This window comes from Heloderma suspectum, chromosome 3 (assembly GCF_057233095.1).
Source record: "Heloderma suspectum isolate Gila_16-S chromosome 3, 16-S_ref, whole genome shotgun sequence".
In the NCBI taxonomy this organism is placed as follows: domain Eukaryota; kingdom Metazoa; phylum Chordata; class Lepidosauria; order Squamata; family Helodermatidae; genus Heloderma; species Heloderma suspectum.
The window spans coordinates 118,483,583-118,500,102 of record NC_139460.1 but is presented as its reverse complement, the minus strand read 5'-3'; the positions used below and the strand labels follow the sequence as shown (position 1 = coordinate 118,500,102).

Genomic DNA, 16,520 nt, shown 5'->3' with positions numbered 1-16,520 from the left:
CTTAGGAAAAAAAAATTGTCTGCTGTCGCAAGGAACAGTTTCACTAAAAGGCTCTTTCACGCTGGGGTAGCTTTGTTATTTGTGTCATCATGCCAAGAGGTAAGGAGGATTTATTATGCACTGGCTGGAGATATGTAGCAAGATGATTCTATTGGTAATCTCTGTGGGTCAGCTATCAACATGCTTACAGCAACAACAACTCTCTTCCTTAGAACTCCTTAGTGTGAGCCAGGAGCTGAGAGCTACCACAGAAGCCATTACTCTACATACAAAAATGACCCCCATGCCACCTCAGCTCTCCATCCTAAAGAAACCTGGCCCATAAATCTTTGAGCATTCACAGAAGAAGCACTCAAACACTACCTCAGAAGCAGCCAGGCTCCTCTTCCTTCAATGGCATGCTGGAGAAATCTTAAGCACCTGCTACATCCTTCACACAACTTAAAAAATCACCAGGTGTTAGGAGGTGATACAGCTAGCCCCCCCCCCCCCCGCCGCCGCCACCACCGCCGCCACCGCCCTCTTCCCTCCTTTTTTGGCATCTCTCTGCCTAGGTTTGTCTCTACCCTCAGATTGTGTAATACAAGTGCCAAATTGCTGGGTTTATTGACCCTTCTGTTAAAAATGGTCATGACTTGCTAGATAGCAGTGTACGAAGTCCATCCTTGGAATGTTTAAAAGCTAAAGTGATCACCTTTAGGTATCCCAGCTACTCTATTGGCAGTTATAGCAGTTTTACTTGCTGCTACACCCAATCAATTCAGGAATATGCATCAATGTGCCAGGAGTAAGTGATCTACCCTTCTTGCATGTTATTCCTGAAATAATCAGTGTTTGGATATATTTACTCCCTGATTATTAAATGTATTGGTTTTTGCTTAACATCCCCCTTGCTTTCCTGAACTTTCTTAAAGGTGACTGAAAAGATTCTTTTCCTGGCTTACATTTAGGACTTCCAGACTGGCCCAAAAAGTGCTTTTTGTGTGTTTTTTAAAAAGAGACGGAAGTGGAAAACTTCCTCTGTTCCAGTTATACAACTTCCTAACTTTCAACTCTTCTACAAACTAAGTTGCAAGCCTATGCACGTTTACTTCTGAATAAAGATGCATATTAAACACGTCGACCATTTGTTTAAGAAAGGCATTCCTGCCAGCTCTTCTGCAACCTCTGAATTTCTAATGATAGGCTAAATGAGCTTACAAAGAACTGTCACCATTTCAGAACGCTTGCTCTGTTCTTTTAAACTGGTCGTCTGTCGGAGAATGGGAGAGAAATTATACAGCGCTGTCCTTCACATTGTTTTTCTTCACTCATGCTTAGCTTTATTTATTGTTTTTTAATGTCTTTACAATTCAGATCAACAGTTTCACGCATTGGAATTGGAAATATTTGCTGTGATTTGATTAAAAAAACAAGCTTAGCTTGTATGCCTCCTCCCTCCCCTTCATTTTTAGTTTGGAATCCCTAATTAAAATAATTCCGTCTGCTCCCAAACTTTCAGAGTCACTTCCCCAACTATTTGTATTACAAATAGTTTAGAATTTATGCTAGTCACCTAAACTTTATAATTTATGTTAGAGCCAGTGTGGTGTAGTGGCAAGAGTGTTGGACTAGGAGCTGGGAGATCCAGGTTCTAGTCCCCACTCGGCCATGGAAGCTCACTGGGTGACTTTGGGCCAGTCACAGACTCTCAGCCCAACCCACCTCACAGGGTTGTTGTTGTGAGGATAAAATGGAGAGGAGGAGGATAATGTAAGCCGCCTTGGGTTCCTTGCAAGAGGAAAAAAGGCGGGGTATAAATGCAATTAAATAAAATAATAATAAATAATGGTCACCAAAACAAACTTTCAACCTTTCCCAAGCCTTGATTATTAGCTCCTTTACTTAAGTCAGAGAGGAGAGAAGGGACGCACATCAGAGAGAGGGTGCCATCACCATGGTGCCTTTGCCAAGTGCTTTTGCAGTTGACTCCTTATAGCAGTGATGTTGATGGTCTTCTGCTCCAAGGATCACATTCAATTTTGGGGAAGCTCTCAGGGATACCTTCTAGTGGTGGACAAACTAGAAGGCAGTGGGGGCAGGGCCCAAACCAGCATATTTTAACTGACAGTTTTTACTGCCAGTCACTCAGGGCTTCTTCACACGGGGCTTTTATCCTGCTATTGAGATTGGTCACTCATGGAAGTTTGCCAGTCCTTTAGATGATGTCGTCAACCTCCAGGGTGTCTTCTGTACTAAATGACCTTTATTCCATTTTTAAAATAGATCAGAGATAATACACTATCAAATTACAGCGCTTGAGTTCCCTTGTGCAAAGAGGAAAACCCGCAATGAGAGGAGCTAGACCACAGTGCCATCTAGCAGCTGTATAATGAAACATATCAGTGACTCAGATAAGGGGGGGAAGGAAGAGGGAAGGCAGGGGGCAGGAAGGACGCACGTGTAGAGGAAGTCCACCATGATCCTGCATTTAGAATGGAAGCAGAAAGCCCCATTTTCAATGCGGGATTTTAGGCTGGTGTAGAGATGCTCTAAGCCTTAGGAGAGACATTTCAACTTTTTCAAATGGAGAAAAACTGTACAAAAGCCACCAAACAGCCAATGGTTGAGGGAAAGGGTGTGAGCAAGGGGATGTGGCTTTCTAGGGAACCTTGGATTGCTGTATTGGTACCCTGGTGGGCCAGATTTGGGTCCTGGTGTTGCAGTTCTGCATTCTTAGTACAGGAGAAGGAGACTTAAAGAAATGGACATTCTAAGAAATCTCAACCTTTGTATTGTAGCAGTAACAATGATATCAGATGATTCCCATACTCCCCACCTCAAACCACCATCTTATTGGAAATGGAGAAGTTTAACACAAGAGGACAATGTTTTCCAGTCCTGTGTAAGTTCTAGTAAACTTATGTGCAATTAAATGCTCTTAGGCACTTACTGTTAATGTCCGCTACAAGGATTCTGCAAACGTATGAGCATGGCTAGTCTATATGGAAATTCTCCAAATTCATCCTATCATTTTCCTCTTCTTCCCAAACACCATCTCACCCTAACCTATGAATTCCACCCCCTCCAGGTGCTGCCACCACTACCACACAGAACACATGAAGAGAGACCCATGCCCTGTTTCCCAGAAAAATAAGTCTCCTATAACCCATCAAACTATCTTATTTCCAGAGTCTGAGCCTAACAGTTACAGGTTCACAGGTCCATGAGTTCCATACGGCAATCAGCTAAAGTCTCAACAATCCAGATCACAGGCAAACAGGTTCCAAGGCAACACAACAAACAAGAAGCAAGCAGAAGGAGAGTAAGTCCGGTCCAGTCCAGGAAACAGGCAACACAGCAGAGAAGGAGCAGGGAGAAGGATAGAGTTCAGTCCAGAAGTACTCACACTAGGAATTAGCCACAGCAAGAGAAGCTGGATTCAGGCAGGTCTGGTTAATGTTGTTTCCAGCAATTCTCTGAGCCTTACACTACTGTTTTTATGCAGGTGCTATCAAAGCCACACCTAAGCCTCAGCTATGAACTGTTAGTGGCTGCAGCCTGCAGCTGAAAAGGTCCTCTTTGTGAGCAAACTCACTATGTACCTTTTTTCAGCAGGAGGTCTCTGGCTCAGTCTAGCACTCTTGAGTTCCTGTCTTTCAAGTGGCGTCTCTCTGGAAGGCTTGGGGGTTTCTCTGCCTCCACCTCTGAGCCAGAGTCCTTGTCCTCCATAGGTGATGTCCTTATGGCAGTTGTCCCTGAGGGCCTGGGCTCCTCCTGGTCTACTGGCAAATCCTGAGCATTGCTGGTGGCAGGTGGTTCCTGGTCCTACACCTCTTCCTGTGTGGAGGAGTCTTCCAGCAGGGGTATGACACCAACAGTTCCTTGGCAGCTCCTTGGCAGGGTAGCTCTCCACATGGGCTTCCTACTAGTGTTTCCTAGTGAGCCCATGTTTTAAAAAATATTTATTTCTTTATTTGATCTATACTGCACCTTTCTACCAAGCTGTACTCAAGGCAGCTTAGGATGCAGTCCTATGTGGATTGTGTGGGTAGCCTCTGAACTTGGAGGCTGCTTCATATCCAATGCAGGGCAGGAAGACAGCAGAGGTGATCTTCACCTCCGTGGCCCAGCCACCCTGCATTTCTGCTGGATGGGTGATTTCACCCTTCTAGCAGTGGTGCCTTGGAGCAGGAGAGAAAGAGGCTGGAGAGGCCATAGCATATGTCATATCGCAGCCACCCCAGTCTCCCTCTTCCCGCCCCTGGGAATGCCCCCTTTTCCCTTTCTCTGAGTATGGAGAGGTAGCCAGTGCAGTTCTCTTTGTGCTGGCTACGAGGAGGCAGGGGTTGGGAGTGCAGTTTCCTGGCTCCAAGGTTGGAGTCTGGTCTCGGGCCTCAGAGCCAGGAAACCGAACTATCCTATCCCCCCACCCCAGCATGGTCTGAGGGGCCTAGGATTGCTCTCTTACAGGGACAATTAAAATTGATTAAAACAATCCATTAAAATACAATAAAAACATAAGCATGACAGAATAAAAAAATAACTATTAGAAAAACAGCCCCTAAAACAGCCCCACCTGCAGGCCAAAGGCCTTCTTGAATAAAACAGTCTTTATTCGCACTGCAAAAAGCTGTCTCAAAGTGACATACACACACAATACAGAAATCCATGATTAATATAACGGGGGGGGGGGAATCAATATAAGCCATAATCAGTACAGTTATACCAATAAAAATAAATGCCATGAAGACAATTCAATGTGAGAAGTGATAATCCACAAATACACAAAACTGCTCCCCGCTTACAGCCTAGAATAAACACCACAAAAGCGGCCCACAACAATTGGGCTACAACTAACGTCCAAATATCTGGGGAAATAAGTACATCTTTGGTGCTGAAAAGATGACATTGTTGGTGCCAGATGAGCTTCCTTGGTGAGAGTGTTCCATAGGCATGGGCTATCATAGAAAAGGCCCATTCCTGAACTGACACCCCCCGAGCTTCTCTTGGGGGGGGGGGCACACAGAGAAGGACCTCTGAAGCTGACCTCAGAGACTGGGCAAGTTCATATGGTGTGAGGTGGTCCTTGAAGTATTGGGGTCCAGAGCCATGTAGACTGTACAGGTTATCAGCACTTTGAATTTGCCCCAGAAACCAATTGGCAACCAGTGCAGGTGAGGCAGGACTGGACTTGTATGTTTGCATCACCTAGTCACAGTAAACAACCTTGCTGCCAAATTCTGCGCTGGCTGCCTTTCAGAACTGACTTCAAAGGCAGTCCAGTGCATTGCAGTAATCTAACCTAGAGGTTACTAGAGATACTAGGCTATCCCCACCCAGATAGGCTCACCACTGAGTTATCACCCAGAGCTGCTAGAAGGCACTCTGTGCCACAGAGGCCATCTGAGCCTCCAATGACAATGATAGATCCAGGAGTACCCCCAAGCTGTGCATCTGCTCCTTCAGGGGATTGTGACTCCGTCCAGAGCCAGTTGAACTTCACACAACCAGACAGAGGAGCCATCCACTAGTAGAGTGTCAGTCTTGTCTGGACTGGGCCTCAGTTTACTGTCATGTAGTGCATCCAAACAAAATGAAATTTTGTATGGGTGGACTTTCTACAAGCATTTATAACAGGTGGTGGGGGGAGTCTTCAAGTGGAGGCTTTTCCTGGTCATTTTCCTATGCTGAAGTTTTCTTTGGAATATCACCCTCCCCCCTCCATCCCACCTGACTTTCCTTCAGGAAATCCCTAACTACAATTCTGGCCATGGCATGGAAACATCCACCTCTTGGAACAAAACCCTGCACTTAGTGTAGGGCTTCTCCCTGTCATAAATGATTGCATGAACTTATCCAAATGCAACATTAATCATGTGCACAACAATCTGTTTTTATATCGTGGAGACAATTTTATGTGCACTGGCACAGAAAGACAGGCAGCTGTGCCAGATTGGCCTGTTTGTCCATTTAGCCCAGTATTGTCTCCTCTGAGTAGTAGTAGATCTCCAGGGCCTAAGAACCATAGGAACTGTTTGGCATCAACAGTTAGCACCTGAACAAGCTGGCACACAGGTCACTTGGTCACAGTCTTCCACAGTATGGTGAGATTTGCTATTGTATTTCAATTCAAATTATAAGAATGTATTAGTTTGCATTGATACATATAAATTAGCATATGCAAATATTATGCAGATTTGTACCTTTTGTTCTTTTTTTTAGTATTGCATCTTTTTTTGGTGATTCATAAGTGGCCGCCTTCATCCCGGGAGTGCCCTGATTATGTAGAAACTCCTACCGTATTTTTGGGTAGCCGCAGTTCACTTCCAAGCAATAGACACTTGCTCAACTCAGGCTGTCTGTAAAAAAGGGTCACATAAAACTAACTCTTACTAGCTGGGCTGAGAGCTGGCACAGTTCTCACTGCAACCAGCTTAATCACACAAATGAAATAAGTGCTCACATGAATGATATACTCATGGGAGTAGTGTACTATCTGGGGACACAGGGAAATTTGTATCTCTTCCTCCGCAATTAAAACAAAAATGTTTTGCTACGTTCTGCATTCTCTCTTAGCAGTCTCCATTTCCCAATGTACAAAAAGAATATAGAGGCTGTGGGACAATATCTGATGAAAATCTGAGTGCAAATAAGATAAAAATAATGTGGTGCCAGTGGATTCCCACCCACCACCACCCTGGTGCATTGATGGAGACTTTGAAAAATGTGGGTGCTAAACACCTGGTGACTGCAAATGAAACTGCCACAAATCCCCCAAGCCACCATTTGTGGGGAGCCGAGAAATTAGTATAAGGCAGCAGCTCTGTGTAACATCTAGAAAAGTTACATGCCATGAAATGCTCCCAGGCACTTTGCTGTGAAGTTCCAGAATAGGGGTTGTGCACAGATAAAAGGATGGCTCATTTTCTAAAAAGAGTAAGTTTTTCTCCAAACCCATGTCATCATTTTCCACCTCAACATGTCCCTTCAATAACAAATCACGCTTGGAGTTGGAAGAGCTGTAGGACAGGAATTCAGGCCCAGCTTTGACATTAAGGTGTGGTTTGCACATCGCAACAACCAATTTTTTTGTTTTTTTTAAAGTGATGGTTCCAACACTGGTTTGTGTCTCCCGCAACACACCAGAGCTCACCATACTAAACAATTTAGGGAGCAAGCCTATAGCCCAACAGTGTCTGGGTGGTCCATAGGAATTTTCAGATATCAGGATCTGAGGCTGGAGACAGTGGTCAGACCCAGCGGTCTGAGCTCCCCACCCCTCCTCTTGCAGCCAGCATGGGGAGAACCATGCTGGCTGCCTCTATGAGCTTGCAAATGCAAGCTCAGAGAGGAGGGAAAGGGGGCAGTTCCGTGGGTGGGCAGAGGATGAGACCGGGGTGGCTGGCTTACAAAGAATCCTCTGGCCATCCCAGCCTCCTTCCCTCTGCAGATCCCCAGCTAGACAGGCAGAATTGCCCATCTAGTGAAAATGCAGGGCAAGAGGAGCACAGAGGCAATGATTGCTTCTGTGCTCTGCCAGCCCTGCATAGGATGATCATAATCCTCTGTGTTTGGGGGTGCAACACATAGGAGAGCACCCTCAGTGATGGAACGTTGTTTAGCCGGGGTTGTTTAGCCACTCCAGCTTACAGAGGAAGCAGTCATTCGCAACAACCCTGGCTTAAAAACAAACTGGGGTTGTTATTCTGTGCAAAGTGGGCCAATAGGTTAAATGGATGAGATACTGTTCAGCATGTCCTTGGAAAGGAGAAAGGGAAGATGAAGATTACCCATGTTATTTTTCCTGCTCTCTCTGAACATCATCTTCACAAAAGATAAGGAAGTGCTGTTTGTTTGGGTTTTTTTTTTTTTAAGTTAGCTTGAAGTTAGTGCTTTTGATAGATGTTTGTCATGAAATACTTTAGAGTCATAGAATCCTAGAATAGTAGGGTTGGAAGGGGCCTACAAGGCCATCAAGTCCAACCCCCTGCTCAGTGCAGGAATCCGAGTCAGAGCATCCCCGGCAGATGGCTGTCCAGCCTCGTCTTGAATGCCTCCAGTGTTGGAGAGCCCACTACCTCCCTGGGTAATTGGTTCCACTGAGAAGACTTTGAGGAAGCCTTCTTGTTACCAAAGTGTAATTTTTACAAAGTGCGTTTTTTGCTTTCCCTCCCGCAAACCATACTTGACGGCCACCACTGAAGTTTGGTAATACAAATGGATTTGCAATAAAATGACTGAAAGTTTTTTCTTGGTTGCTTCACTGAGCTGTGTGGATGAGTTTAGCTTAGGTAAACTGCACCACCATATTTGGCAAAGGATAACATTGTCCTGTTGATTAAATTAGCTCATTTTACCTTCTCCAGTACAGAATAAGGGGAGTGCAGTTTGACTGTTATCCACTGCTCTTACTGAATTTGTCTTGCATATAGCTCTGCCATGAAGTCCCCCTGAGTTCTGCTGCATGTAGCAGATATGAACAAAATGTTGAGGGTATTTGCTGTGGAAGACAACCTGTGTCAATACAGCAGGTTGAATTAGGTGACTTACAGCTTCCCTTTCAAACCTAGTGACCCATAAACCAATTAGAATATAGACAACACAACTTACTGGAGCTCTGTTTCCTTTTTATTACAGTGTGGTGTAGTGGGAGCCAGTGTGGTGTAGTGGCGAGAGTGTTGGACTGGGAGCCGGGAGATCCGGGTTCTAGCCCCCACTCGACCACAGAAGCTCACTGGGTGACTTTGGGCCAGTCACAGACTCTCAGCCCAACCCACCTCACAGGGTTGTTGTTGTGAGGATAAAATGGAGAGGAGGAGGATAACGTAAGCTGCCTTGGGTTCCTTGCAAGAGGGAAAAAGGCGGGGTATAAATGCAATAAATAAATAAAATAAATAAATATTTCTTTTATTAGGGTTTTTGGTTTTGGCAGGACAGGGGGATAATACATTTTTTCCCAAAGAGATTCCTATTTTACTAGAAAGATAATTCATCCAACACAGAGAAAAACTGTGGTCCATTTTATTTGCCATCCTTTTCTTTGTCACACCAACAGAATGGGAACGTCCCACAGCAAGGCTGCAGCCACGGTTTCCACATGACGTTGTAGCGAGAAAGCTGCTGTGGGACAGGAGTGAGAGTCCTGCGGTGCTCCTCCACAGCTTCTGCTATTCTCTCGAGCACTGCATGGAACAGGGGCTCAGTGTCCGGTGACAGAGGCGTGGCCTCTGATGGGTCTCTGGAGAGGTCAAAGAGCAAAGGAGGGTCACGCTGCATCACACCCTCTCCAGAACACGGGCAAAATTTAATTTCAAAACAACCTCCGGATCCCTCTGGCTGAAAAACTGGTGTCACATAATGGGCCTTCCATACATTTCCACCTGGTGGGAAAGAATCCATATGATTAAGATGAATGCAGACTATGCACAATTTCATGAGACAGTGAACTTAATCTGATAGATTGGGTGTAGCTAAGAAATTACACCGCAAATTTTGTCAGTTAGCTGCTACACCCTGTGTTCAGCCACAGAAGTGGGCAGATCTCATCATGCTGCCTGTCAGGAGTAATCCTGTTCTTTTTTAAAAACAGAATTATGTGCCAGATCCCCACTTCCACATCTTTGTCATGTTCCAACTGGCATAATGGGAATGACTGAAGGAGAATGGCCATGTGGCTGTTCACACTGCAGCTTTTTCTTTTCCCGTTGCTCTCTTTCCCTAATTGTGCTGGTCTCGGACCATGCTAAGTCCCCACATGTCTTTACTACTGAAATGCAAGACGTCCAAACTCTAGGTTAATTCATGCAAAACAATTTGAATTTAGTGAGCCAGCGAAGGCATCCCATGTCTTTGGCATTGTGATTGTTCCACTCAGTGTCTTGATACACATTCAAGTCCTAGTTCAGCCTTCCAATATTACATGTATATCATCCTTTTATATATATAGGATATGTTCCAGATCAGCCCCGAAACAACTGGCCTGGTCCCCAGTGTTGTCTAGATAAGGATCTGCTTCCAGGTTTCATATTAGGGATGGCACTGCCTCACTAAAAAAGTAGTAAGCTCCATGCAGTAACAGACACAGTGAGAAACATTATGCCTTCAAGATTTGATATTTGAAATGGTAGGGCGGCATTTCCCTTGCCAAGTGACCTACTCCTGGGCAGATGGTCCAGGCAACCAGGTCAACTGACAGGTTAGAACCCGTTGCTGCTGGCAGATCTGCTCTGAAGCTGTTTTTCAACTTGTATTCTGATATGAAAAAGGCAAGTGAGTAATAAGGCATAAATCAAAGAAAACAAAAGGGTAAAGAGACAAAAGGTGTGGACATCGCTCACATGCAAGCAGATTAGAAGGGAAGGAATCATGATTTCAAGACTTGAAGCATTTTCAGGAGTAAGTGCCATGCCCAAAGATATGAATAACTTGTGTTTGGGTATGGAAAATACTGCCTAGATGTGCTTGTTCCCTCTCCAGTTTTAGGTTGTGAAGTAGTGATCCATTTCTTCTTCATGGCATTGGTATCCCACCCTTCTTACAATGAGCACAGGGTGCTGTACCTGGGGTTATCACATATTATCCTCACAACAAACCTGCAAGATGACTTCAGCTCTCTTCCTCTGCATTATTGACCAAGAACTGGAAGAACTCAAGTTTCCTAGTCCAATACTCTATCCCTACATCAGCCTTCCCCAACCTGGTGCCCTCTAGATTTTTGGACTACAACTCCCAGTATTCCTTACCATTGGCTATGCTGGCTGGGCTGATGGGAGTTGAAGTCTAAAACATCCAGAGGGCACCAGGTTGGGAAAGGCAGCCCCACATCATCCCTTCAGAAAATAGGAATTTGGCCAGGTGAAGCCATTGTTTTGTTAATGATTATTTTACCATATCTTGTATAGATTTTTGTTTTGGGGAAAACCCTTATACTTACTATCCTTCTGGTGCCATCGTGCTGCATGTAAATACATTCCACAGTAGTGAAACAAGAATTCATGCTTTGAGTGCTGAACCAATCCCTGCAGCAAGGGCATTAAATCCCAACCATCAATTACCCTAAAGGGACAAAGAGGATGACAGTCAGATCACTTTAGATAAACTGAATTTGGATTAGTTCAGCACATTGTAACAATAGGCAAACAACTGGGCATTGGTAACACACTACATAAAAGTGGTTAGGTCTGCTATTTTATGTCTAAAACAAAATGGTTGAGTATTGTTTGAAAACAAGGTCCTTGGAGCTGGGAGTGTGTGTGTGTGTGTGATGTGTGAGATAGATAGATAGATAGATAGATAGATAGATAGATAGATAGATAGATAGATATAAAGGTAAAGGTGTCCCCAACCAGTCGTGTCCGACTCTAGGGTGCGGTGCTCATCCCCGTTTCTAAGCCGAAGAGCCAGCGCTGTCCGAAGACGCTTCCGTGGTCATGTGGCCGGCATGACTGAACACTGAGGTGCACGGAACGCTGTTACTTTTCCCGCTGAGGCGGTGCCTATTTATCTACTTGCAATTTCTTGCTTTCGAACTGCTAGGTTGGCAGGAGCTGGGACTGAAGACGGGAGCTCACTCCGTCACGCGGCACTCGGGTCTTGAACTGCTGTCCTTCCGGTCTGCAGTTCAGCATCTTAACCACTAAGCCACCGTGGCCTTTCATATATATATATATATATATATATATAGAGAGAGAGAGAGAGAGAGAGAGAGATCCAAATTATCTTCTAAGATAATCTGTTAATACATTTTTTGAATTCCAAATCTTTGCAGGCTCTCATGTGCACACAGAACTTTCCAACCTCAAGACTTTCCCAGTCCACTTCTGCATTTACAAAAACAATATCAAAGTACCCTCCATTGAAGCGAATGGGAAACCTGCATTTCCTTTGCATGTGTATTGAAGCGCACATGGGATTTCTGATCGGGAGCATGAATGTAAAACCTTGATTTCAGTGGAAATGGGAGTGAAGTCATGCTTTCCAGACCACAGTTTTAACAGAGCCACAGTTTTTAACAGAGTTTTAACACATATGTGTATGTGTGTGGCTGAGGAACCATCACTACCTAGGCCTTGCTGGCTTGTGGTGGCCAGGGCAGGACGTGTGTGTGTGTGTGGTCTTTCTCTTGTTCATTTAAAAAAATTATTTTCCCCCATCCACTGACATCAATTAGAGGGTAAAACCATGATGCGAGTTCCAGGTTGGCATAAATTTCCTCCCTAATTGGGAGCGTGTGATGGGAATGAGGCGGTATTAGATCCTGTGGATCTAAGACCTTCCCACCAGAATGCCCCTTCCCCTCCCATGAATGCCCGTGAAGCACTAGCAATATTCAATCTATACTGGCAGAGTTTCTCCCAGTGTACTGGGGCTCAGGTGGGCTTCTCTGGTGGAATATGTGCTGCTCAGCTGGCACAGTGGCACTTCAGCAACATCCTACAGCCCTTCAGAGGCCAGCTGGTCGGCTGTAGGATTGCAGCCTAAAGAAATAAAAATCAGCACATTTAACCCTATTCCTAATATAAAATGCATTCCTGGCCTATGCATGTTTACAAAGAACAATGGGGCTTACACAGCATTGCAGCTTAAGAAATCAATATGATTTCCATGTACGATTAAAATTAAAAAACTTCATTTAAGACTGTAGATTTCTTGTTCTGTTCCAAAATCTTTAATGCATGAAATTAAAAACATATAACTCAGAACAACTCCACACATTGGGCCAGTTTGCAGGGCATCCTGGGCTCACTGTGGGTTACTTAACCTACGATGAGCTGCAGTCCATGTTTGGCGCGTGCGGCCACCATTATGAATATGCAACCCCCAAGCCTGCACAGAGGACAGAGGACATGCATAACAATGTTCTGAAGAAGCCATGCATCTGCTCTTTGGCATGATACATGTGTATCAGTGCCCAGCTCCTGTATTCATGAACGTAGGGTGCTTCCAGACTCTACAAGCACCCTTACTCTCAGTTGTGTATTTTAATGGAAAGCCAGCATATGAGGTAGTGAATGTTTGGAAGAGTATTGGAATGCAGGTTTTAAAGTGTTCTGGACCTAAATCTTGCTTAGGTTGTCAGGGGAAGTTAGCCATTCTTATAAGCCAAAATCAAAGTAGATCTGTGCTGTCAATTTTCAGCATTTTTTGAGACACCAAAGATAGGAAAGAGTCTGGCTCAAGAGCATCCATACCTGTCCTTTGGTACTGTCCCACCAGCCAGGTGAACCAATGTGGGGTAAATGTCCATTAGACTTGTTGGTTCAGCAATAATCTTGCCCTCAGGTAGCATTCCTGTCCATCTAATTATTCCAGGGACACGGATTCCTCCTTCCCAGCCTGCCATGGCTTTTCCACCTAGAGTTGTCATACAACATCAGTTTTGAAACAACAAATGTTCTCAGCTCAAAAATCTGTTATGTCCAAATTCAGCTCAACACATTATATTAAGATTAATTCTCCTTAAGAAGGTATGACAATCATTTTTCATTTAAACATATTTTCTTTTGCCATCCTGTCAGGATAGGTTTTGCACAACACTGGTATATTAGATACATATTATATTAGTTATTTGTATATTACTTTCAGCACTAATTGAATGCAGGGACAATCCCAAAATATTCTAACAATATTTTGTATTTTATGAAACCCCAAAACTGGTATCTCCTCCAAACATATGCCAAAGTTGCGTGCCAGTTTTGGGCTGTTTTGTGCCACAAATCCTGAGTTTTGTGCTGCCACCCATAAGTGTGTAATGGTATATGAAATGCAGGTTCATCATTCATGCGCTTTTGGTGGTGGCACAAAACTCAGGATTTGTGGCACAAGACACCACAAAGCTAGCACAAAAGTTTGGCACAGATATGGAGGTGATATGACAATGCTGGTTTGTGTGTGTGTTAAGTACGAACCTGCATTTGATGTAACAATATGCACTTGTGGGTGGGAGCACAAAACTCAGGATTTGTGGCACAAAACAGCACAAAACTGGCACAAAATTTCGGCATATGTTTGGAGGAGGTACTAGTTTGGGGGTACTCCAAACTAGTTTGGGGGTATACCTCCTCTCCATCAATTCATACTTAAACACCTTATTGTGTGTTAAACATCTACTAGAATGTTGTACATATGGAGGACACAATAGCTATGCTTTATCTTTGATGCTGTTTTATTTATTTTATACATTTATACCTGACCTGTGTGTGTGTGTGTGTGTGTGTGTGTGTGTGTGTAATCTTCCCAGGGTTGCTCAGAAAATAATACCCAAAAGATAAAAACATCATCACCAAGATATACAGCAGGATAAGATGGTTCAGAGGCTGCAGCTCATGCAAAATGTGTGGCCAGACTGATAACGAGGACCAGAAGGTCTGAACATATAAGACCAACTCTGGCCCACTTGCATTGGCTGCCTATATGTTTCCAAGTCTGATTCAAGGTGCTGGTTTTAACCTATAAAGCCTTACACGGCTCAGGACTGCAGTACCTGATGGAGTGTCGCTCCCAGCCCAAACATACTACTAGGCTACGCTCAACATCGAAGGTCCTCCTCCAGATGCCTACTCCAAGGGAGGCTCTGAAGACAGCAACAAGGGAGAGAGCCTTCTTGGTGGTGGCCCCCAATTATGGAATGATCTCCCTGATGAGGCTTGCCTGGTGCCAACATGGTTATCTTTTCAGCGCCAGGTCAAGACTTTTCTCTTTTTCCAGGCATTTGGCAGCATGTGATGAATTTTAATTGATCCTGGATTTGTTTTATGGCTTGGCTGATTGCTCAAAGCTGTTTTTAGATATATGTTGTCTCTGTGTATACTGTCTGTGTGCTTTTTATGGTTTTAAATTCTGCATACTATATTTTTAGTGTTTTCACCTTTGTAAACTGCCCAGAGAGCTTCAGCTATGGGGCGGTATAGAAATGTACTAAAATGTAATAAATAATAAAAGCAGTTTAATACAGTTCCACTACAAATGAAAAATTAAAACCATGGGAAAATGAAATGGGGTTTCATCTAATGAAAGAATGTCAGAGTAAGTACCAGGTGAATCTCCCTGGGGAAATCAATCTACCTTAGATGGCAGGGGCGCGTACAGAGGCATACCAGCAGGTCTGTGTTAGACCAGGACAGCCTTCTCCAACCTGGCAGTCTCCAGCTGTGTTGGACTGCAACTCCCATAATTCCCAGTATGGCCAAGAGGAATGGTAGGAGTATCAGTCCAACACATCTGGAAGGAATCAGGTTGGGGATGGCTGGACTTGGTGATCTCTCAGGTACTCAGGCCCAAAGCCATGTAGGCACTTCAAAGGTGAATAGCAGCACTTCGAGCTGTGCCTGGAAATGGACATGAAGCCAGCGCAGTTGCTTAAGCACCAAGCAGATCCATTCCCATTGCCCAGTCCCAGGTAGTAGTCTCATGGCCATGTTTTGAACTAACGGCAGTAAGCAGCACTTTGGGGGCCAAATAGCAGCCAGGGAGGGGGTGATTTTAAAGTGGCTGGGTCAAGCACATTCATCTAATCATGTGACTAATGTCACATATAATCTGGCCCAGAAAAAAGACATAATGAAGTTGAGTTGGGTGTCATCATGGTGAGATTACTTCCCTCAGCAGCTTCATATAGATATTAAAAAGCATGGGGGACAAGAGGGGACCTCAAAGCATAAGTGACCCTCCAGCACTATTTTATGGAATTGGCCCTACAGGTAGAAATGGAACCATTGAAACACAGTGCTCCTGGTCTCCAACTCAGACAGTCTGTCCAGAAGTCTACCATGATCAATGGTATCAAAAGCTGCTGAGAGATCTAGGAGAATTAATAGTCAATTTTCCCATTTTTTCTTCCAGTTCCCCTCACTTGAAGTATGATCTTGAAAGCCCTGCTTTTCCTACAGTTCCTTCAGATTTTCTCTGAAACTTTTAACTGCTTTTGTACTGGATATCTTGATTTTTCACAAATCATGGAGCTGTTGTTGTTGTTGTTGTTGCTGCTGTTGTTGTTGTTGTTGCTGTTGTTGCATTCTCTAATTTAAACTATGCACACATTGGTAGTTTTTGTACTGTGGATACCTCTTTTTGCTCAGCCTGATTTTGATCTTCCAATATTGAAATGACACCCTAAGGTAGCATCTGATGTGCTGTCAAATACAACAGACTCCTTAAAGCAGATTAGGAAACACAGTGGAGGAACTCATAATTCTCACCTTTGTATATGCCATTTGAACCACCTCTTTGAGTATTTCCTTGCTGAGCCTCTAAATGTCCACCATGGTCAGAGGCGAAATATGTCAGCGTGCTGTTTTTCAAGTTTTCAGAGTCAAGTGTATCCAGAATTCTTCCTGTAAACCAGAAGTGACGTGTCTGTATCAATAAGGCTTAAAAGAAGTAACACTCCCTCCCCCATCTCATGTAACATTTTCTCATTGTATTCTGAGTAGTTTTATGCATGTGAGCAAAATTGTGCCACTGCACTTAGCCACATATTTCAAGCTCAGATTAAGATAACCTTAATTTTTCCCCCCAAAGTTTTCAGTGAGATTCCAAGA

General features: G+C 44.1%; 2 protein-coding genes across 2 annotated transcripts in view; both read right to left on the bottom strand.

The window, feature by feature from the left end:
• LOC146350109 (arylsulfatase H-like) overlaps positions 1 to 7,054 on the bottom strand; it is a 35,455-nt gene extending 28,401 nt beyond the window's left edge. Inside the window, exons 1-2 of the mRNA XM_084845518.1 lie at positions 6,937 to 7,054; positions 3,585 to 3,819 (exon numbers count right to left, since the gene is read on the bottom strand). Coding sequence (XP_084701644.1) covers positions 3,585 to 3,819; positions 6,937 to 7,054 — 353 coding nt within the window. The remainder of the gene's footprint in view (positions 1 to 3,584; positions 3,820 to 6,936) is intronic.
• A 1,815-nt stretch (positions 7,055 to 8,869) lies between these two features.
• The window catches only part of LOC146350108 (arylsulfatase H-like), a 39,414-nt gene continuing 31,763 nt past the window's right edge, over positions 8,870 to 16,520 (bottom strand). Inside the window, exons 8-11 of the mRNA XM_084841768.1 lie at positions 16,179 to 16,313; positions 13,173 to 13,335; positions 10,916 to 11,037; positions 8,870 to 9,362 (exon numbers count right to left, since the gene is read on the bottom strand). Of these exons, the coding sequence (XP_084697894.1) occupies positions 9,004 to 9,362; positions 10,916 to 11,037; positions 13,173 to 13,335; positions 16,179 to 16,313 (779 nt within the window). The 3' untranslated portion in view covers positions 8,870 to 9,003. The remainder of the gene's footprint in view (positions 9,363 to 10,915; positions 11,038 to 13,172; positions 13,336 to 16,178; positions 16,314 to 16,520) is intronic.